This window comes from Protopterus annectens, chromosome 12.part0, assembly GCF_019279795.1.
Source record: "Protopterus annectens isolate FY-2018-M chromosome 12.part0, PAN1.0, whole genome shotgun sequence".
Taxonomy (NCBI): Eukaryota; Metazoa; Chordata; order Ceratodontiformes; family Protopteridae; genus Protopterus; species Protopterus annectens.
Window position 1 is genome coordinate 503,928,167 of NC_056746.1, and position 22,917 is coordinate 503,951,083.

The 22,917-nt window shown below is 41.4% G+C and overlaps 1 protein-coding gene across 1 annotated transcript in view; it reads right to left on the reverse strand.

The window, feature by feature from the left end:
• The window catches only part of SDR42E2 (short chain dehydrogenase/reductase family 42E, member 2), a 525,257-nt gene that overhangs the window by 57,205 nt on the left and 445,135 nt on the right, over positions 1-22,917 (reverse strand). Inside the window, exon 11 of the mRNA XM_044089637.1 lies at positions 13,549-13,612. Within this exon, the coding sequence (XP_043945572.1) occupies positions 13,549-13,612 (64 nt within the window). The remainder of the gene's footprint in view (positions 1-13,548; positions 13,613-22,917) is intronic.

Consider the following 22,917-nt stretch of genomic DNA (forward strand, 5'->3'; position numbering starts at 1 on the left):
GGGGCTCAGAAGCTTACAAACAGTCCTGTATATAGCAAATCTGTTTCTGGACTAGACTAGTTACAGGAAAGGTAGGAAACAAGCATATATTTTTTGTTACAGTTAAGCAGAACACAGGGAGATTCTAGCAAAGTATTTCCATTTGTACCTTTTCTTAGCTTCCATATTTCTTATACTATACAAACTTTCATAAAATGTTCAAAATATTTCTAATACTTCTACAGGATCTCTTGTTATTTTCCTTGTTGTAGATGCCTAAGCTTGGTGATAGCCCTTTCCACTTTCTGTTGCCTGAGTCATTGTGCTAACAGTTTTTGTGCTCTAGAATTATCAAAAAACAGTTGCTTAACAGCAAACTTTCTAAACTCGTGCACATTATTGATGTAATCCCTTATTTTCTGTTTAGCATTCTGCAATTGTTCCTTTTCTTGTTCTGACAGATTCCCCCGTTTTGCAATACTTTAACATTTGTCAGTCCCTGTTACTTCTTAGCCATATCTCTCTTTCCTTTATTTCCACCCTAGTTTTAAACTCCACTTTAAGTTTATCTCACTCCCTAGCTATATTTTCAGAAGAAATTTCTATCTTCTATAGTAGTTCCTGAATTAATCCCAAAACCCATTCCTTAAATTCCTGTCTTTTCAGCCGATAGGTGGGAAAGTGCCAGTGTCTCATTTTTATTTCATTTCCTTGCATTTTTATTTTAGTTATTATTGGTGCATGATCTGAAATAGTTACTGGGTGCATTTCAAGACCTTCAATTAAATGTACATGTTCCTGTGAGATATAAATTCTATCTAGCCTAGCCCAGTTTTTGTATTTTGGAGAATAATATGTAAATTCACTCCAAACTCCTAGTACTGAATTCAAATCATCCATGCCAAACATGTTCATAAAAAATTCTTCAAAAATCTACCCTCCTTTGTTATATTTTCTCTTCTAGCCCCCAGACACATCTTCACTGTTGCAAACCAAATTCCAGTCTCCACCTATAAGTAATATTCCTTGCTGAAAGTTGATTATTTCTCCCATAATTTTTTATAGCAGTTTTAGCTGGAATGTAAATGCATGCCAGTGTAATTCTCCTCCCTTGCTCGTAGTAGCCCCCCTTAGTACTATACATCTTCATTATTATCTTTTTTCCTCTTCTATCACTTCTTGCAATTAATATAAGTACTCCTCTTTTCCTTTGCCCCAGATATTCCACTGAATAACCAGACTGAAAACCTTTCTTTATCAAATTTACATGTTCAGTTCTTTACAGGTGTGTGTAGCATAGCTATTTGCACTCTACATTATTTAATATAGTTCATTACTCTTTCTTTTTTATATTTATCTGTAAGACCATTCAGATTGAAAGACATTACAGAATGCATAATTTTCCTATATAATTAATATTACCACCTCATATATAACTGCTTTTTTGTTAAATGTCTAGTTCCAACTTTTATGTTACATACATATACTGTTCATCAGGTTGTTTTTTATACAGTTGTTTCTTGTCATATCCATTTGAGGCTAAGCCACTTCTTACATAACTTTTTGTTTTTTTTTTTGAAAGTCCTCAGACAGAACAAACAACCCCCCAAACCCCCCTAAAACCTATTAACTTAATAATAACACACAAAACTATGTACATCTTCAAATATTGAAGCTTTTGCTTCCTAATAAGAACAAATGTTCCAATTTGATAGCCACACAGACAGGCTAGAGTTAGCCAAAAAAGAAAGGTTAGTCATGTTAAGACACATGGCTCAGCCTGTGCTATTAGTAAGTGCTATTTGATTTTGTCTATCTTTATAGCTCTCCCAGCTGAGAAAACACGTAGATGCTTTCAGCAAATAGTTTCTACAAGCCATTCCTCTTTATTAAATTGTCTTCTAGTGACAGGCAAACCAGACACAAAACTGCTAAGTGCACCTTGCTTACCAGAAAAAAGCCTTATAATAGTCAATATTCTTTTTCATTTACATGCTTTGTAATAAACTTGTTACTGGATAACACCTAGGGTCTTAACCCAGTTATTTCCCTATGCAAGCATGGGAAAAAGCACACTGATTTTTCTTTTGACATACTCTCTTAACCAGACCTTTCCTTTCTCCCCACTTTTCTTCTCTCCTCTTTTTGTACATTGCAGTGCCTACATTTCTTAAAACAGAACAAAGAAAAAGAAAGAAGGGAGAAAAAGAAAAAAAAGCACTTGTTTATATTAGTATCTCCATTTAAAAAAAACAAGAAAACTTTACTTCAAGTCTAATTGGTTTTGTCTTATCTTTAAATGTCTCACAGCTGGGAAAACCCCTGATTGCTTTCAGAGGACATTATGTACTACCCATTTCCTCTTTTCTCTTTTTTTTCTTTTCCCTCAGTCAATCCCCTTCCAGCTGACTGCCTCCAGTTTCTCTTTATCAGATTGTCTCCATGGAAACATGAAGACCAGCTGCAGTATTGCTACTAAGTATATATGCATTTGCTAGAAAAAAGCTTCATAATATTCAATATTCTTTTTCATTTACTTGCTCTCTCTTAAAACTAATCCATCTAAGGTCCTTAATACAGTCATTTCCCATGCAAAAATTAAAAAAGCACATTAATTTTAACTTTGCCATTCCTTTTTAACCAGGATTTTTTTTTACATTGCATTGCCTACATTTCTCAAAACTGTACAAGAAGAAAGAGAGAAAAGGGAGAAGAAAAACAACATCTGTTTACAATTCCATTACACTTAAAAATAGCATGCAAAGAAAACCATACAGTACAAATATAGTACTATTAGGAAATGAAGAGAGTCAGTGAGGGGCTCTGCCTAACATGGACTGGGATTTTGTTCCAGAGTATGGGAAGCTTCTGAGTTACGAATCTGTCCCTCCAGCATGTTCTATTCATGTTTGTACTGAGGTTTAAATCTTTTGCTCTCGTGGTTCTTATGGATTTGGATTTTTTGAGGTGGAGCATGTCCATCAATTCCTGGTTGGACATGGCCTTGTACATCAGGCACAGATTACCTCTGAGCAGGCGGTATGCTACTGAATAGAGCTGAAGTTTCTTTAGCCTGGCAGCATATGACATATATTGGAGACCCTTGATCCTCTTGGTGAGGTACTTCTGGGGTCTCTCCAGCTGTTGTAAGTGCCGGGTGAGGTACATACCAAATGGGGCATTGTACTCAATCATGGGCCTGATAAGGGAGGAGTACAGGGGCACAATGACCTCCTTTGATCTGGATGTGAACCCCTTCATGATACGATGGGCAAGGTAGAAAGTCTTTCTAACCACTTTGGCAACGTGGGTGTCAAATGAAAGGTCACTATCAACTTGGGTCCCCAGGTCTCTGATTACTTTTTCGGTACTCAGTGGGTTACTGTCTATGTGATAATTTGTGGGTACTTTGTTTTTCCCAAAGGGGATGACTATACATTTCTTGGAATTCAGTTTAAGGCCATGATTCCGGCACCAGTTGTCCGTTTCGGTGAGGCCTTTCTGTAGGATGTATGTGTCAGCTGGTGTATCGACTATGGCACCTAGTTTGCAGTCATCTGCGAACTTTGTCAGCCACAACCCTCCCATGTTTGCTTTCACATCTGAGAAGTAAATGCCGAACAAGAGGGGTCCCAGGACAGAGCCCTGTGGGACACCACTTGTGACTGGCTTTGAGTCTGACATGGCTCCCGCAATCTTGACTTTATGGGTTCTGTTCTTTAGCCAGTTTGCAACCCATCTTGTGACATATGGATTTACAATTAAGCTGTTTAGCTTATCTATGATCCCCGAGTGGGGTATTGTGTCGAAGGCTTTAGCCAAGTCCAGGTAGGCTGTATAGACTGCCTTGCCCTCATCAATGGCTCTAGTGACTGTTTCGAAAAAGTCAACCAGGTTCAAAAGGCAGGATCTGCCCTTTACAAAGCCGGACTGGGTGGGATCAAGTGTCTGTAGGTCCCCAATGTCATTGTTTATGAGTTCCATAATAATTCTTTCCATAGCTTTGCAAACCAGGCTGGTCAAGCTTATGGGACGGTAGTTCCCAGGGTCTGTAGTGGAGCCCCCCCTTGTGGAGTGGGACCACTGTTGCTGTACGCCAGTGTTCAGGTACATATCCTGTAGTAAGGCTAAGGTTAAATAACATTTTTATATGCGGGTTTAGCTCTTCTTGGAGTTCACGTATCACGCAGCCGGGGATACCATCGGGTCCCATAGATGCTGTGTTTTTTGCCTTGCTGAGGGCGGTTCTCACCTGGACATCAGAGATGACAGGGAGGTTACATTCAGCTGGGATGAGTATTTCTTCTTTTGGAGGTGAAGGAGGGGAGAAATTTGCACTGAACCTGTCTGCCAGAATGTTGGCAATATCTGTGGGTTCAGTAAATTTTTTGTCATTGTGTACTAACTCTGAGCATATCTGAGAGTTTCCGCCCAGGTTTCTAACATAACTGAAGAATGCCTTGTGAATATCTTTAGTGTCCTTGGCGATTTTTCTCTCAAAGTTGGCCTTGGATGTTTTTATGAGAGAACGTAGCTTTCTACTAGTGCTGATCAGGGATGCCTTCCCTTTATGGGATTTTGCTCTGTCTTGCAGTAGCTTCCTTCTTTTGTTATACAATTTGTTTATGGCTGGGGTCCACCAGACATGATGCTTTCCTTTGGTGGAGAGGGTCTTGGTTTTATTTGGGATTGCACGATCCATGCATTCTTGGAGATGTCCGTAGAAAGCATTTGTGTAGGATTCAGCATTGTGGGATGTGGTTTCTGTTATATATGACAGTCTTTTAAAAAAAAGTCTATTTCCAGTTTTTGTGATACCTTCACTCACTAATGTTTGCCAGGTTGATCCATTATACATTTTTTCTCATGATCAAAAATGGAACCTATGTCACATTTTAAAAGACTTTTTGTTTTAATGAAAACCCTCAAAAACACCACCCAGAGCTTCCCCATAAGCTAACTTAATAGAAACACAAAAATCTACATACATCTTCAAATAATGAAGTTTAACCCTCCTGACATCAATAATTCTTCCTGACTAACAGCTGCAAAAGCAGGCCTTAATTAACCTAAAGCTGAGGTTATTCACACTAAGACCTATATTAATGCCTGTGCTTGTACTTACTCCAGTTGGAGTCTGCTCTTTTTTTGTCTTTATTCCCCTCACAGATATAAAAACAAATTACATGCTTTCAAAAACATTAACTTTTAGCCTTAAAGAAACCAATAGTTTTGCTTTCTTTTATTGCCCTATAATCAGCTTGTCTCCATGAAAACACAAGAGAAAAGAAAATGTAGTCCTCAGCTATAGGCTTCTAAAGACAAGATGAAGCATGTTTTGTTAAAAGAAGACTTTTCATTATATTCAGTGTTCTCTTATTTACTTGTTTCCACTTAAAACCTGTTATTAGATTAAGCTAAGGGTCTTAATTCAGATGTTCACATATGCAAAAGTAAGAGATAACATATCAGCTGTACATATATTATGATCTGTGCATGTTTGCACCCATCTCCTATTTCTGCAACCCAAGAATACAGCCAGCATTCACAACTTTGTCACCAAATGTCCAAGATGGGAGGGTCATTCCCAAGCAGCCCCTCTATGTTTGCTGCCTTGACCAGATACCTTCCACTACAGCTCCACTGTGCACACCATTCAGTCAGGAGCCCATAAGACCTCAATGGTCTAGGAAAGCACCCTCTCTGCAGTGCATTGATAATTCCATCCTGGGTGTCCCAGTGAAGAGGATTTGAAAGAGGTGCCACATAGACTTGCCACCAGAATCTCCTACCCCAGATGTAGATTGTGACAAAGTAGAGACGTTCTCCATTCCCTCCTGAAGACTCCACATTTAAGGAAGTCCTGGAAGAGATATGGTGGCAGGATATTGGCCCATTGATCTCACCTCTCCTGAGGAAGAGATCCTATAAAATGCTCTCCAGTCCACCTTATTGGCAGCTTGGGAGGTACCTGCTTCAGACAGAAATGCTGGCCCAGAAATACAGAGAGTGTGGTGGGAGCCTGATGTTTTGAGCCCATTCCATGAAAATGACAAAATTCTTAGCCTTTCCAAAAACAGACAACATTGGAATAAAGGACACCTTGTTGACTCCATTGTGGTGTTCAGCTGTCATCTAAAGACAGACTCTAGAGGAATTCATCTTTCAGACAAGAAATCTAGGGTTATGGATTGTCTAGGGAAGCATCTGTACATATCAAATACTTTTCTATTAAAGTCCTCAAATATTTGGTTCATGTGGCCATATTTCAGCAGGCTACAACCTGACAGGCCCTGAAAAAGTTACCACTTTGTGAAGCAACCAGGAACACCGTTACTATGCTCTTCATGTATAGCTGATGGAGAAAAAAGAACACCATGGTCAGGCCTCCCCATGAGGAGGCAGGTCTGGCTTAGGCTTACCAGATTTATGGAACACTTCAGGGCAGCCTTCACCAATGCCATGTATGATGGTTCACCTTGTTTGGACCAAAGATGGAAGGCAGGGTGCAACACAGTGAGCAGGAAGGCAAAATGCTTACATCTGTCAGAGTTAAGTTCACAGCCCCACAGAGATCCTATGTCAGGAATACAAAGGGAGCAAAAAAACATTTGGCACAATAAATCCCAGCAGAACCAGTATGAGCAATGTGTTGACAGGAACTCCCAGGAATATGGAAGATTCTTCATAGGCTGCTGACCTAGTGGCAGCGGTGGCCTGCAAAACTAGGGGTTCCATAGTTCTTTCTATGGAAACAGACAATAAAACTCCTGAGGACTTGTCTAATTGTTCACTTCTGGATGCAGTTAGGGAGTCACAGTTCTCCATATCCAAATGCATGGCTAGCCATCATGTAGGCATATGGATCAGAGTGATTACATCTAGAGGCATTTCCATTCTCTTTTGCAATAAAGAGTAACCTAGGAAAAGCAAGGTTTTATTCCAGGTTCTTTCTGGTACCAAAGAAGACACAAACATTCAGGCCCATACTGATCTCAGTTACCTTAATTTATATAAAAAAATATGGATAGTCATGCTGCAGTCTGTTCATGTCTGCATTTGGGAGATTGGATTAACTCTTTGGATTTCCAAGATGCATATTTAAACATAAAAATAGCAAAGGTATCCAAGAGTTTCTTTCATTTCTGGGGGAGGGCAATCATTACCAGTTCAGATCTATGGCCTTTGGTCTCACCATAGCTCCTAGGATGTTTACCATTTGCATGGCAGTAGTTGCAGCTGACCTAAGGCTCCTCAGAATGAAGGTCTTTCCCTACCTGTGTGATTTTCTCATATCAACCATGTCAAAGGAATCTCTGATCAAGGCAATGGATTATTTGCTCTGGTTATGCACATTTTTGGGAAATACAGTGAGCATCATAAAGTCACATCTGGAGCTGTCACATATTTTGGCATTCATTGTTTTCCACCAAGACACCATACTGTAAATTGTGAGACTTCTGACAGACAGGACACCCCCAATACTAGATGCAGTTATGTTTTTATCACAGAAACAGGCTATGGTGGCAGCAATGGTGTTACAAACCCTAGGTCTTATGGCAGCAGTCCTGTACTTGCTATACTAAGCAAGATATCACATGAGAGTTGTGCAATGAACGCAGTACAGTGGTCCCAGTTATATGATCCCATATCTCCATGGATGTGGCATTAAAGATCTTACCACAATCACCTGAGGGCTGGCTTCATCTGAAGAACCTAATGTCAGGGGATTCATTCCTTCCTAAACCCCCCTCTGTCACAGTCACCATGGATATGTCTGCCTTTGAGTGGGGGCATTATTTGGGACAGAAGTACCAGGGGACATGGATGCAGCAAGAGACCAGTTTTCACATTGATATCTTGGAGATGAGGGTGGTCCAGTTAGCACTGCAGGCCTTTCAGACCTCATTCTGTGGGAGCAGTTGCTATACACTCCAACATTATTCTCTGGGAGCAGTTGCTATACACTCCAACATTATGCCTGCAATGTGGTACATCAACAAACAAGGAAGATCCAGATGCTGCCCCCTTTGTCAGGAAGCAGTGAGAGTATGACAATGTGCTATTAATTAACAGTGCTTTCTGATTACAATTCACATTCTGGGACAAGCCAGCACTCTAGTGAACAAACTGAACTGATGCATTTTGATACCTCCTGAGTGGTGTCTAAATATGTCTACAGTGAGGATGCTTTTCCATCATTAGGAGAAGCCTTGCTGAGATCTCGTCACCTCACATTCCAACAAGTGCAGCAACTATGTTTCATTAATTCCTCAACAGGGTCAGACACTCTCAGACACTTTCATCCATCACTGGCCCTTCGGTCACTTCTATGCCTTTTGTCCCACTGCCTTTCATGGTAATGTTTATTCAGAAAGTCAGGTGATGTAAGGTAAGAGTCATCTTCATATTCCAATTTTGGCCCTATTAGGCTTGGTTCCCACTTCTGTGGCCACACCTCATAAGGAAATCTCCTTCTCCTTCTGAATTTTCATGCAGGACTCCTATCTCACCCATCCAACAAGCTTCATCCAGACATTCAGGCCAATAGACTGACTGCATGGTTTCTCCACTTCCTGTAATGGCCAGGATGCCAACATAGCTGCCAAGTATAGTCCAAATCCTAATAGTAGCTGAAAAGCCTTTGAACAGAAAGCTGTACAATGGCAAATGGCACAAATTTGCCATGTAGGCTACAAAGCAATGAATTACCCCACTTTGATAAAGGTTGTAATTTCTCAACAGTCAAAGTTTACTTTGCAGCTATTTCCGTCTTTCACCAAGGTTTCAGTCACATTTCTCTGGCTTGAAAAAGAGTTTGAAAAACTTTCCTGAGAAAGATTTTCTTACCAAGACCCTCATTCAAAGATCCAGCACCTGCATAGGGCTTCAATTTTGTCTTGGAAAAATTAACCAGTGTACCCAGCAACAAAGGCAGACCTCATATATATTACATGTAAAATCTTGTTTTTAGTAGCCATCACTTCAGCCAGGACATTCTTGCAAGCCTCATTATATTATGTTTTACAAAGATAGAGTTGTACTTAGAGCTAACTCAGATGTTATGCTAAATGTAGCAACTGAGTTTAACCTTAATCATTCCACAATTTTCAAACAGGGGGAGTATAAATTACACTGTATAGCTGTACATAGTGAATTAAGATTTTACTTGAATTCCACTAAAGGCATTAGACAGGATCACCAGTTGGTTCTATCCTTCATAACAAATAAGCTGGTAAGCAAAGTGATAAAGGTCATAGTGTTCAGGTGGCATCTAAATATATTCTGCACTGCTATACATTTTGTCAGACATCTTTACATATGAACCCAAAGCCCATCCAACTACATTACTAGTCACTTTATCAGCTTAGTTCAAAAATGTATCTGTTGATGACATTTGGAGTGCAGGTACATGGACTTCAATCCACAACTTCACCAAATATTATAAGCTGGATGCCATTTCTAGGTCAAGAGCCTCCTTTGGGGCCACCATTCTCCATGGTGTTCTTTCATGATACTACCCAAGCTGTACTGCTGAGGACTAAGTCCAACCTCTGCAATATGTGGACTAAATGAAGTAAGTTATAGAGGATTATGATCAAGTATTCAGTCATAACCATTTTATTATGGGTTTGAGACACTGATGCCAAGAAATTCACATTGAGAGCAAAGCTTGAAAGGTGAATTGTACATTCATGCCAGGAACACATACTAAAAAGTTAAGATTAGAGACATGATCACAATTCTTGTAGGGCATAGAGCTTTATCTGCTCTGTGTATGATGAGTTACAGAAAAAATATGAAGTGTTTTACTAACTTTGAAAGCAAATAAAGCACTTAGCACTGTCACTCAGACAAAAATAATTATTTTCTTAAGAATTCTGGAAAATCCAAAAATAACGAAGGGATAAAAAAATAGGGGCAACTTTTAGATATTACTCTATTTCACTTAAGAAAATGTTAACAGAACAACAGGATTTGCATCAACATGCATTTTCTGAACAATAAGAAGTAAGAATCTCCAATGTCTGGCATTACTGACTAACTGTAACCCTCAGTGATTTACTAGAAAATCAATTATATTATGTTGGACAAGGAAGAACATGAAGCAAAATTAGTGATGGGCATAACAAGTGTATCTTTTGCCTAATTGTGAAGTGTAATTTTGGAGCTCCATGAAAGTTATCTACCTACCATAATAATAAATCTTCTTGATCCATGTCTGTATACTGAAACATACCCTCCCCCCTTCACCCTAACAAAATTTGTCGCATCCACATCAACTTAGAGGATATCCAGAGGTACATAGGCTGTTCCATTTAGGGAACTTCATGCCTTGCACTGTATATATATATATATATATATATATATATATATATATATATATATATATGGTGTACTATGGTTTTAGTGATCATAACCATGTTGAATCTCTAAATCATATGACCAGAAGGTCGCAAGATGAGAATGATGATGCCCACTTGTTTGAACAGCTGGACTTGCCCCCTTTCTGGACCCATGTTAACATCTGTTCCTGTGAACACGCAGGTCAGAAAATTCGATGTTTGACATTGCTTAAACAAGTGAGCATCAGTATTCTCATCCTGGCAACCTTCTGGTTGTGTAATTTAGCAATTTGACATTGTTATGATCACTAAAACCATGTCTATATCTCTCTATTCCTGTATGTAGATAGATTGATAGATATAGACATAAATATAGATATAGAGATAGATATATATGCACATATATAGTTACTTTAGTGTTTCATGGGACTAACTGTAGGATGGGTCCTCTCCTTTATCTGTCTGCAGTAATTAATCTTGATTTGGAGAGAATGAAAACACAAATGAATTATGGGAGTGAGGACAGGAGTTCAAGCTTGTGAAAGATAGTGAAAGGTACCAAAAGGACATTCGCCTGTGTAACTAAGATTATGAAAGGTGTTGAAATGACATTTGCATGTGGCAACCCTTCTAATTTAATAGTTGGAAGTTTTGATTTGCTGTTATGGCACTTGCAACTTTTTTCATTCTTCTTAAAACCTGTTTGATCTTCTCAGGTGTTCTGAAAAAGGTTTACATGCATTAAAGGCAAAATTGCTAAATGAAAACAAATGGCTTTCCTGTGTACACTTCTACTTTGTTTTGTGTTTAGTGAGTTTATTCAGTTTGTGGACCAGTTATTCTACTAGTTTATTTTTATAGTTAATATGTTACGTTGGGCTGAACCTTGTTGACAAATCATGCTTAGTGCAAATATTACACCTTGACTAACCAATAAATTCAGCATTAAACTACTTCTGAAGTATAAATATTAAATAATTGTGAATAATATTTAACATTTTTAAAGAACAGCAGTGTTTTGAATCTTTTAATTTCATTGTTTTATATGAGTAACACTTAAATGCATTTTCAATGATCATTTATACTGGGTATCATTTGATATTCTAAGTACTGTAAAACTGCAACTGTTACCCTTGGAATAGTGAGGCTTTTAAAGGAGATATGAGGAAATATACTAAATTTGAGGTAGACACACCTTAGAGCAATCCCCTGCTTTGAGACACAGTGATCTCAGCATTAGTGTGTGTGAGGCACGGTAACCATTTGAAATGTTGGGACCTGCTACAGCGAGTCCTGAAAAGCTGAGACTGAATGGCCAATGGAACACATAGCTAGGCTTATAAAGACCTACAGGTCAATAGCCTAGTAACCACCTATGAACCTATGAAACAAGACACATATATACTATGTCCAAGATGCCATTTCTCGGAATATTCCCTTTTCTTTGAGGTTTGACAATCTGAGATTGGTATATATAAGTTTGGGGTGCAGTCCCCCATATGGGGGAAGGGTGCAGGGAGTGGCTTGCCCCCCTCAGAAAGAAGTTATAAGGAGAAGAGTGATTTTCAAGATTCGGTCTTCTGTGTTTTTGGTCTTTTTTTGGCTTGTCGGCACTTGGCATTTCAAGTGCAGACATTTCAACAGGGAGCTGGGAAACATAGCTTTCAATTGGTGCAGGAGGCATAATCCCTGCAAAAATGCTTTAAAGGTGTTTTGGTGAGTTTCAGCATTTGCTGCATTTCCTTTATAGCTGCAGTTAATTTTCCAAAGCTGCAGGACTTTAATTTTCCAAAGCTGCAGGACTCATTATTACCTGTCTTTCTCACTTCTAATAAAGAGATACTTGGAATATATAACAGTTACACTGAGAGCAGAATTCAGAAAGATTCTCTTCCCATTGTAGTTGAACAATGCGGATTGGGAATTAATGCAGAAAGGAGAATTTCCAATTCAAAGACACCATAAAGCTGCTCAGAGAAATATCACATTAGCTTTTCATTACTGTGTCTCTGAATCTAACATTGTACTTTCAGACCTGACCTCGATAGTGTTCACTCACTCTACTAGCACACACACATCATGATTGAGTACCCAGATCACCTACCACTGGGTCTACACTTAGGAGGGTGCTGTCTATAATGTAATTAGCAGGTTGTCAGCTTTCCCAAAGGGAATAATAATACATTTTTTGCATTTAACTTTAATCTGTGGCTTTGGCACCAATCATTTGTCTGTGTTAATCCTGTCTGCAGTATATTAACATCGTTGGGGGACTCATTGATTGCTCTCAGTTTGCAATCATCAGTGAACTTGGTCAGCCACAGGCTGTCCTGGTTTGCCTGGACTTCTGAGAAATAAGTTCTAAACAGTAAGGAGGCCAGCACAGAACCCTGTGGTACACTACTGGTGACTGGTCTTTTACTAGAGGTGAAGTCACCCTCTTTGACAGTATGTGTCCTGTTGGTGAGCCAGTTGGCTACCCATCTGGTAATGAAGGGGTTAATTCCCAATTGGGAGAGTTTCTCTATAGTACCTGAGTGAAGAATTGTGTCAAATGCCTTGGCTAGGTCAAGGTGGGCGGTATGCACTGTTTTTCCTCATCCAGGGCCTTGGTGACTTTCTCAAAGAAGTCAACCATGTTTAACAGGCACAATCTACCTTTAATGAATCTGAACTAAATAAAACAAACTTAATCAAGCATTTTAATAATGTGGAGAGAAGAATATAGATAGTTGTAGGTAGCAGAGGAAGTAGATGCAATTAACTAAGATGTAATAGTGCAAGGTACAACCGTTTTAGCACATGCGAGTGCGCACACACAGACACACACACACACACACACACACACACACACACACACACACACACACACACACACACACAAGCACATGCCATGGTGCTGGCTAGTCTTTTATATTTTTATTTATTTGTTAACCCAGTAAACCTACTACATTGAAGAAGAACTGTGTGGTTAAGTGATTTGTTCAGAATCAGGCAATCTGCATAAAGAAAATGAAGGAATCAGACACCAAATACAGGATGAAACTTGTTAGTGGCTCATAACCTTAACCTCCTGTGTTAAATAGCTGAACTTACAGTACAGATTTTTAAATTATGAAGTCTGTGTGTAGGCTATATTGCATTTTGAGAATCAGACGAAAAACATGAGACAATAAAAGGTTCTGTTTTGAAAAAAAAAAATGTTAAAAAAGGTCAGATTTACCTGTTACATAAACTAAGGAAGTAGGAAGAATTATCCTCGGTTTGCTGTAGCCTAATGTTTCAAACTAGGGAACAGAAAACACATATTTTAGTCAAATAATATTAACAAAGATCAATCTTTGTATGGTTTTAGAGTTTGTAAGATAATTCCAAAAACAGTGTTAAGCAAAAATGCAAGTGAAAGTAGAAATGACCATTCATTTTCTTGTAACCTACTAATATCAATATACTAAGAAAAAAATGCTATTACATCATATTTGAGATTGATTTTGAAATGTTAGAGCAACAGCATATTTCATAATGGTTTTCATCAATAATGTTTGTCTAGGAATGACTTAGGGGAACAGCAACAGGCTGTTTGTGCTGCCAATTACCTGGATTTGACCAATGATGTTGTTGATTGAAGGTTGGCTTGGGGGAGGAATAAATTTACTCAAGCATCTTATATGCTGATCTCCATTTTAGGAGGAAAGATATTTCTGACATAATTTACCTCTGCTGTTCAGTGACCGCTGACATAATGTTGGTATCCACCTTCCGTTGAGCATAGGTACAGATGCATGTTAAGATGGGGGGGGTATAAGTGCCTTCATATGTACAGTGGCAAATAGAACCAGAGAACAGCAAAAAGATCTCATGCTGGGCTATGATGGTCTGCTTAGCTCTACCCAGCCATTATGAAGTAGTTCAGAAGGTTAATTTGTGCCATATAGAGGGAATCCACACAGCGTAGGGCTGTACTGGTTCAAACTTTTATCAGGGTATGGATGGGCTCTGAGCAGAGATGAACAGATTTAAATTAACATTCTTTAGGTCTGGGAGGGCTGTTGGTAAAAACACTGCTATCCTCACATAAACAAAATTATCTTTATTTGTAGTGTAAAGATGTCTCAAAATGCATTTGGTTTCTGGATATACAGTTAAACATAACACCTGTTAAATAGTTATAATTAAAAATTACTTAAAAAAACACATCTGTTCTGAAATTTTTAATGTGTTCATTAACCAGGTAAGTGACTTCGTTCTTCACAGACCTTTGTCAGCCACAACACAAGAAATTAAAAAAATGTGAGTGATTTCATATGACACATCAGATTTTCCTTAGGCCTTTTTGTGGCGTCAGGAATATAAATGTCTGTGTTATCAAAGAGCCAATAAAAAGTCATGGTAATGGTTAATTAACATCCTATATAATCTTTAAAATAATGTAGTCTATTTACATAATTTTAAGGCTATCTCTTCACTGCCCTACTCCCAGGATGGACATACCCATCCACCCATACCTGTTCTCTCAGGTACCTGAGCTGCTAATCGGGTTGTTTGGGCCATATTCAAAGCTTTATCCTTCTATTGCCTCCAAGCTAGTAACTGTCTCTTTTATTACTAATGCACATAATATTTTCACTTGTAATATCCTCCTTTATATGTAGATCTTTCCTACCTAGCAAAAAGTGGAGTATCAAAACAAGTGAACCACGTTTTAGAAATGTGGGCAGCTGGGATTGTGACCGGCACTTCCATAATCTCCAGTTAATAATCATCATACCTTGTGAACCACATTCCTTTCCAAGGTGCTTGGTACAAAATCTGGAAACTCACTACAGAAAAACAAGTGCATCTTTTAGACTGCCTCTTCAAATTCAGACATAACGAACAGTTTCCTGAAAAGCTCTTTGACCTTAAGAGTTAAGAGAAGAATATCTGGTGCCCTATTCTAATCATTCATGGCTCACACCTTCTTGGCATTGCTGCAGATGAGCCTTCATTCCTCTTTAAACCAAGAGTAAATATTGGTTCATCTGGTGAGGGGGAGGGAGTGGTATTGCAGAAGGTTTTATGACTCTGTTTTCCTCTTTTTCGGTGTTGGCTTTAGAGCTTTAGTTGTTGAGATTGTTATACATGTAAGCATATATAACAACGCGAGCAGCTAAGGTTGTTACATATATAAGCATATATGTCAATGGTCAGTATCATTTTCACCATGAAACTACCCCATTGCATTGCCACCTGATTACCCTAGGTGACAACACTACAAAATAAGAAGTTATGTACCTACCATAACGTTCCATGTTAGTTGTCTTCTTCTCGCCTTCTTTCTTGCTGGATGGGTTCGGAGCCGATCCTCGGCTCCGACTCGGCCAAAACTAAAGCTCGAGAGCTAATTCCACCGGCTCGAGGCTCCCCTACATCCCACAATGCTAGGCGGTAACTACTCAGATCTCGTTTGATAGCTATACCAAGCAATCCTAGTCTCCATAGAATGGAGTAGGGAAACCCACCTCAAAACAATCTGCGTAAAAAGTATCGCAGACTGCAGTAAGGATAAAAGAGGTGGAAGAACGTGTGGGAATGACAACTTCCAGAGGAAAAACACAAACTGAATTCCTGTCGGTCTGTCCAGGCTTGGGGAAGGAGGGTGGGGCGAAGAAAGAAGGCGAAGAAGACAACTAACATGGAACGTTATGGTAGGTACATAACTTCTTAATGTTAAGTTGTCAATCTCGCCTTCATTCTTGCTGGATGGGACTGCGTCCCTAGCACCTTATCCCGGGTGGCCTATCGGAACAGACTCTTGAGAACAGTGGAACAAAAATTGGCACGGCTTCTGGAAACCATGTCCAATTTGTAATGTGAAATGAATGTATGAGGAGAAGCCCAGGTGGCTGCTGCACAAATGGAATCTATTGGCAGCCTATCCTGAAAAGCTACGGATGTAGCTAATGCCCTAGTTGAATGAGCTCTAGGTCTTGAGGGTAGTTTTTGGTGTCTGATCTCATAGATGAAGGTAATTGTAGAGGTGAGCCATCTAGAGAGGGATACTTTAGTAACTGGAAGGTACAATTTCCCTTCCGCATATGACAGAAACAATTGATTAGATTTCCTGAATTGTTTAGTCCTGTCTAAGTAATATCTAAGTTGGCGATGAACATCCAAAAAATGTAGCTTTTGTTCTGACCTGTTCGAATAGTTAGGGAAAAAGACGGGGAGATCAATAATTTGGTTTAGGTTTATTTGAGAGGAAACTTTAAGCAAAAAGGATGGATTAGTACGGAGGGATACCCTGTCTTTGTGAAACACTAAGTAAGGAGGACGACTGCACAGAGCATGGAGTTCAGATACCCTTCTCACTGAAGTTATAGCTACCAGAAAAAGTGTCTTCCAAGAAAGCAACTTCAGAGAACATGAAGCCGCCGGTTCGAAGGGGGGAAGAATTAAAGATGCCAGAACCAAGTTCAAATCCCATTGAGGTGGGGGATCTTTGATTGGAGGTTTGAGAAGAAATACGCCCCTTAAAAAGCCTTTACAGAGTTTGTGAGCCATGATGCTAGACTCTGAAACACCAACATGAAAATTTGATATGGCAGCCAATTGAACTCTAATGGTAGATGCAGAAGATCCTAAATGAAAGAGTTCTGCTAGAAAGTCTAGAATAGTTTGGATAGGTGCAGTAAAGGGATCTATGTTTCTTGATGTTGCCCAAAAAGAAAAGCGTTTCCATTTGCTACTATAAATCTTCCGGGTAGAGGATTTATGAGAGGCTATCAAGATATCTCGGACCGAGCGAGATATTGAGGGAAGCCTGGCTAAGGTTGGAATCGGAGAAACCACGCTGTGAGGTTTAGAGAAGGCAGAGGTTGGTGCAGCTGACCCAATTGGTGGGTTATCAGATCTGGTACTGGGTCCAGATGCCAAGGCTGCTCCAAAAGGTAACGATGAAGAAAGGGAAACCATATCTGTCGAGGCCAGTAAGGGGCAATGAGGATCATTGTCACTCTCAAGGTGATGGCTTTCTGAATTAGTTGAGATATCAGTGGAAAGGGGGGAAAGGCATATAGAAGTCCCCGGGGCCAATCATGGACTAGAGCGTCTCTAGTGGGATGGCCTGGTAACGGGAAGAGAGTGAAGAAGTCATGACACTTGCTGTTTTGGGGAGTAGCAAAAAGATTGCAGCAAGGCTGGCCCCATCTTAGGAATACTTCTTCTAGAACTGATTTCTTTAGAGACCACTCGTGGGGCATGAGAATTGCTCTGCTCAATTTGTCCGCAATAACGTTGGATTTCCCGGGAATGTGCGTTGCTATCAGAAAACACTGAGAAGAGATCGCCCATTGCCAAAGTCTGAGTGCCTCTCGACATAAAGGGTATGATCTGGTTCCACCTTGTTTGTTGATGTACCACACTATGGACATGTTGTCCGTTTGAATTGCAATAGTCCCAGTGGGAAGAGAGTCGTGAAGGGCTTGCAACACTAAAAGCACTGCTCTCATCTCTAAGATGTTTATGTGCAAGTGGCACTCGAAAGGTTGCCACGTGCCCTGGACTGTCCTGCCCTGATAATGCCCCCCCACCCGATCAGGGAGGCGTCTGTTGTCAACGTGGCGACTGGGGGGGGAAGAGTGAAGGGTCTTCCTTGGAGGAGTTGAGGTGATGTGATCCACCAAAACAGTTGATTCTTGCATGATTGAGTTATCAATATGGTATGGGACATCGGGAGCTGTTGAAAGGACCATTGAGTAAACAGCATCCATTGGAGGATCCTCATGTGAAAGCGAGCTAAGGCACCTTCAAAACTAGTCTGGCTTTGACTTTGTTGCATTGTAAGAGAAGGGAAACTTGGTTCCGAATATCTGACACTCTCTGCTCTGTGAGTCTGGCTGAAAGATTGAGTGTGTCTAAAATGGTGCCTATAAAGGTAATAGATTGACAAGGCGACAAGGCAGATTTTTTAAAATTTATTGAAATGCCTACAGCTTGGCAAGATTGGATGGTGAAGTCCCTGGATAGAAGAAGCTGATGTCTGGTGGTGGCGGTAAGGAGCCAGTCGTCTAAATATGGAAACACCTGGAATCCTTGACGTCTCAAGTGAGCCGCGACCACTGCCATGCATTTGGTAAACACACGGGGGGCTGTAGTGAGACCAAAGGGCAGGGCCCTGAACTGGTAGTGACTGGCTCCCAGCCTGAAGCGGAGATATCTCCTGGAGCATCTGTTCATCTTGATATGGTAGTACGCGTCCTGAAGATCTATCGAGCACATCCAATTGTCCTGACCCAAGAAGGGTAGAATGGACTGTAGCGTGACCATCCAGAATTTTGTTTTCCTGACATACTTGTTTAAGTAGCTGAGATCCAGTATGGGTCTCCAGTCCCCTGTTTTTTTTGGTACCAAAAAGAATTTGGAGTAGATTCCGGATCCTTGCTGGTCTGCTGGGACTGATTGGATAGCTCTTTTTGATAGCAGCTTTGAAATTTCTAATGCTGCTTGTTCCCTTAGACCAGGTGGAACGTCTGAAAGGGATCTTTTGGGTTGGGATGGGATGTGAACAAAGGGAATTTTGTAACCCTCGGATATTATCGACTGTACCCATTTGTCTTGAGTAAGGGAAAGCCAGGCTTTTGGGTACAGGGATAATCTTCCCCCGACTGCCTCCGAAGGTGGACAGCTGGGCAGCCCCTCAGGGATGCTGAAAGGGTTTGTCAGAGAACATTTCTCTGCTACCCTGGTTTTGCGGACCTCCTCTGCCTCTAGGGTGGCGTCTATTATTATTCCCCCCTCTGCCTCTAGAGGGGAATCGGCCTTGTGCGTCAGATGAGACTCCCTGGGATTGTTTGCGGAACCACATCTTTCCTCCCCTCTGATCTTTGGGATAGGGTCTAGAAGGGGTAGAAAAACGGACTCCTACGGCAGAGAGAGTCTTACCTTCTACCTCGCACCTGGTCAATGTATCCTTCACCTGTGGACCAAACAAGGATGATCCATCAAAGGGAGAATTGGTGAAGGACGCCTTGAAAGGGTCCACAAAGTTACATAGCTGCATCCAGGTGTGACGTTGTAAGGCAACACCTGTGCCTGTGGCTCTACTCGCCCCATATGCAGCATATGATACCAGCCGCATGGAGGAGTTAACGATGAAATTCAGGGTTGCCAACTGGGAGTTCATTGTGTCTTTGAACCCCTCAGCTGTAGGATCCTTTATCAGTTCACCCATATCCTTGAGTAAATCTCTCTGGAGACGAGTGAAGTGGCATAAGTAATTCAGCGAACACATCGAAAAGGTCGCTGATGAGAACATCCGCTTGCCGTATCTGTCCATGGTCCTAGATTCCTTATTAGGAGGATGGACAGGAACTGAAGGATCAGCTAACTCCTTCTTAGTGGCCGCAGCCACCACCATGGCATCAACAGGGACACCTTTGGATAAAAAATCTTTATCTTTAGGGGCAGTAATAAATTTGGATGGTCTCCTCGGGGGGGGGGGGTTCCACTGAATCAGGAGCCGTCCAAGCCTTCCTTGCCACCACTTCCATAAGGGGGTCAAAGGGAGGGGACATCCAGGAGGTAGAAGGGCGAGAGCCAAACGCCTCAAGATACACTGACTCATCCTCCGAAGGGTTAAGGGCTGGCCAGTTCCCCCTCTGTTTCAGGATCTCAAGGATGTCAGCAAAGGAGACATCCTCAGAGGGGGATCGAGGGGAACCTTTGGATTCCTCTAAGTCAGTGTCAGAGGTGATAGACTCAGGGGAGTCAATGTGCTTCCTCTTGCACTGCCTCTTCCTTGGGGGATCTCCTGCCAGGTCAGGAGAGGCCTCGGAAGAGGAGGAAATTCCCAATGGGGAAACTTGAGGAGTTGGCTCTCTGCGGTCTAAGACAAGGGGGTGAGTAGAAATCACTGCAGGCACTGTAGATGGGGGGGGCTGAAGGAGCCGACTGTGGGGCAGAACCTGGTTCGAGCACGCTCCGCATGACCTCGAAGGCACCCCTGTCAGGCAAGGCCAGAGGCCCCCGCTCCGAAGAGACAAGGACCTCCCCCGGCACTGACAGGGATGGCTCTGAAGCCGATGTCGGAGCCGAACTCACCAACGCCGAAGCCCCGAGAGGGAGAGCGGGGTCGGACAAGGGTCCGATGCCACTCGCCCCCTCGGAGCCGATGAGGGAAGCTCGGCGCCGAGATCCCTCCAAGGAGGAGATCGGAGCAGACGACGGAGCCGAAAGGGAAGGTATCGGATCTGACGCACCGACAGCCATGGCTCCGACAAGCCCTGGCTCCGAACTCAAAGGAGTCGGAGGAGGAATGTACTCAGGAACGGAAATAGCCACTGACTGGTGAGTTGGGCTATGCAGCATTTGGGCCAGTGCCTCGGACTTGAGAAGTCTACTCACTACCCTTTGCAAATCATGGTCAGATAACCTGGAAGACCATGAGGAATGAGTTTTATGGCTCCATTCAGAAAGTAGATGGGATCCTGGTGCCGAATGCACGGAGCCAATAGAGGGGGATCTGGATCTCTTTCTAGACTGTGGCTCCGATAAAAGTATCGGAGCCGACGGAGTTTTATCAGCCTCGGCTCCAGCCGGAGCCAAGGTAACAGTATGAGGCTTGGAAACATCGGCTCCAGCCGGAGCCGATGTCGAAGCCGACTTAGTCTTTCCAACAGTCGACTCTGGAATCGGAGCCGACTGTTTGGAAGTTTTGGAAGGCTTCCCCGACACAGACTGAGTCGGGGGGCCTTCAGGCTTCAATAAGCCCCGCAAGATTAGCTTGTTCTTGTGTTCCTGCAGGACTCTAGGGCTAAAACTATGACAAACAGCACAAGAGTCCTGCGGGTGCACAGGTCCCAGGCAATACACACAAGAAGTGTGACCATCTGTCAGAGACATTTTCTGACAGCACGAGTCACACTTCTTGAAGCCTGAGACCTTGTCTTTTGACATTGTAAAAAGGAGTGCCTGACACAACACAAACACACTACAGGCACACCCTTTACAGAAAAAATTATTAAATTATTAAATTAAATTATTTAAGGCTAAAACAAGCCACAAACACACACACACAAGCCCTTAACAGAACAAAGGACAACTAATCTAGTCACTAATGGACTGGGGGAAGGGTAGGGGCCGAAGGCCTACAAGATAAGGGAAGAAAGGGAAAAAAGACTCGACAAACAGGGGTCGATTAATCTAAATACTTAAATTAAACTAAAAGGTTATGTATGACAACAAAAAAGGGGGTTTTAGAAGTACCTAATAAGGTAAAAGTCTAACTCACCTGCCTGAGCCGGTAGAAAAGCACCTCATCAGCTATAGCGGCAAACGAGATCTGGGTAGTTACCACCTAGCATTGTGGGATATAGGGGAGCCTCGAGCCGGTGGAATTAGCTCTCAAGCTTTAGTTTTGGCCGAGTCGGAGCCGAAGATCAGCTCTGAACCCATCCAGCAAGAATGAAGGCGAGATTGACAACTTAACATTACCCAATTACCATAGAAAGGTAAAAGCAGATGAACATTTATTGTAGCAGATTTCCTTCTGCCATTCACCCATAGTAGTCCCAGCTCATTCCTAACCTCATATCCCACCATATCCATCAATCTATTTAACTATTCACAACTAACTAACTCCATTACCAGACCCAACAAAACAAACCCCCCAGGTACCACACTAAACTGGATCCTAGTATCTTATCCTAATAAAGTATTAAACTCTGGCTTTATACCTGACCCTATAAGAGACCACTTGCCAGCTTACATACACTGAGCTACCCACTCCTCTCCTCACCTACACCAATATATTCACACATGTAACCTCATAAACTTTAACGCCACTACTTCCTCTGACTCCCTAAAACAAACAAACTGGAATCCCCTAAAAACTTTTCCACTAGACAATGTCGTAGAATTTTTCAACTCAACCTTCTTAAACATCTTCTACTCCCTAACTCTACCAAGAACAAAAAGAGTAAAAACCAAGACCGCCCCATGGCTAACCAAAGATACCAAAAAACTTATGCTACAAAGAGATAAATCCTGGAAAACATTCCATCAAAACAAGCAGCCAGAAACTTTTCTAAAATATAAACAACTCCGCAACCTCACTAAAAAACAAATCATCAGAGACAAAAAGTCATACTATATCAAACTCCAGTCTAACCAATCAAAAAACCCCAAACATTTCTGGAATTTCATTAATTCTCTTCTCAACCCAGGTACCAAAAACAACCTCTGCCCTGACACCAGCAAATCTGATCCTGAAATAGCCTCTCTATTCAACTCCTTCTTCACCAACTCCATAGCAGAACTGACCAAGACCTTCCCTAACAATAACCCTTCCCCTCAGCCTATCCAATCATACTCATCCCCTTCATCACCCTCTACCCCAAATCCTCCTCCAATATTTGAACTTAAACCCATCTCAACCTTCCACATAAAAAAATACTCTCTAAATTAAAACCATGCTCCAATGCCCCTGACACTATCCCATCTTCCTTCCTAAAACTAGCTGCAGATGCTATCACTCTCCCCATTAGCATCTTGATCAATAGATCCATGAAGGAATCTTATGTGCCCAAACCTTTATTCTACCTCTCCATAAAGG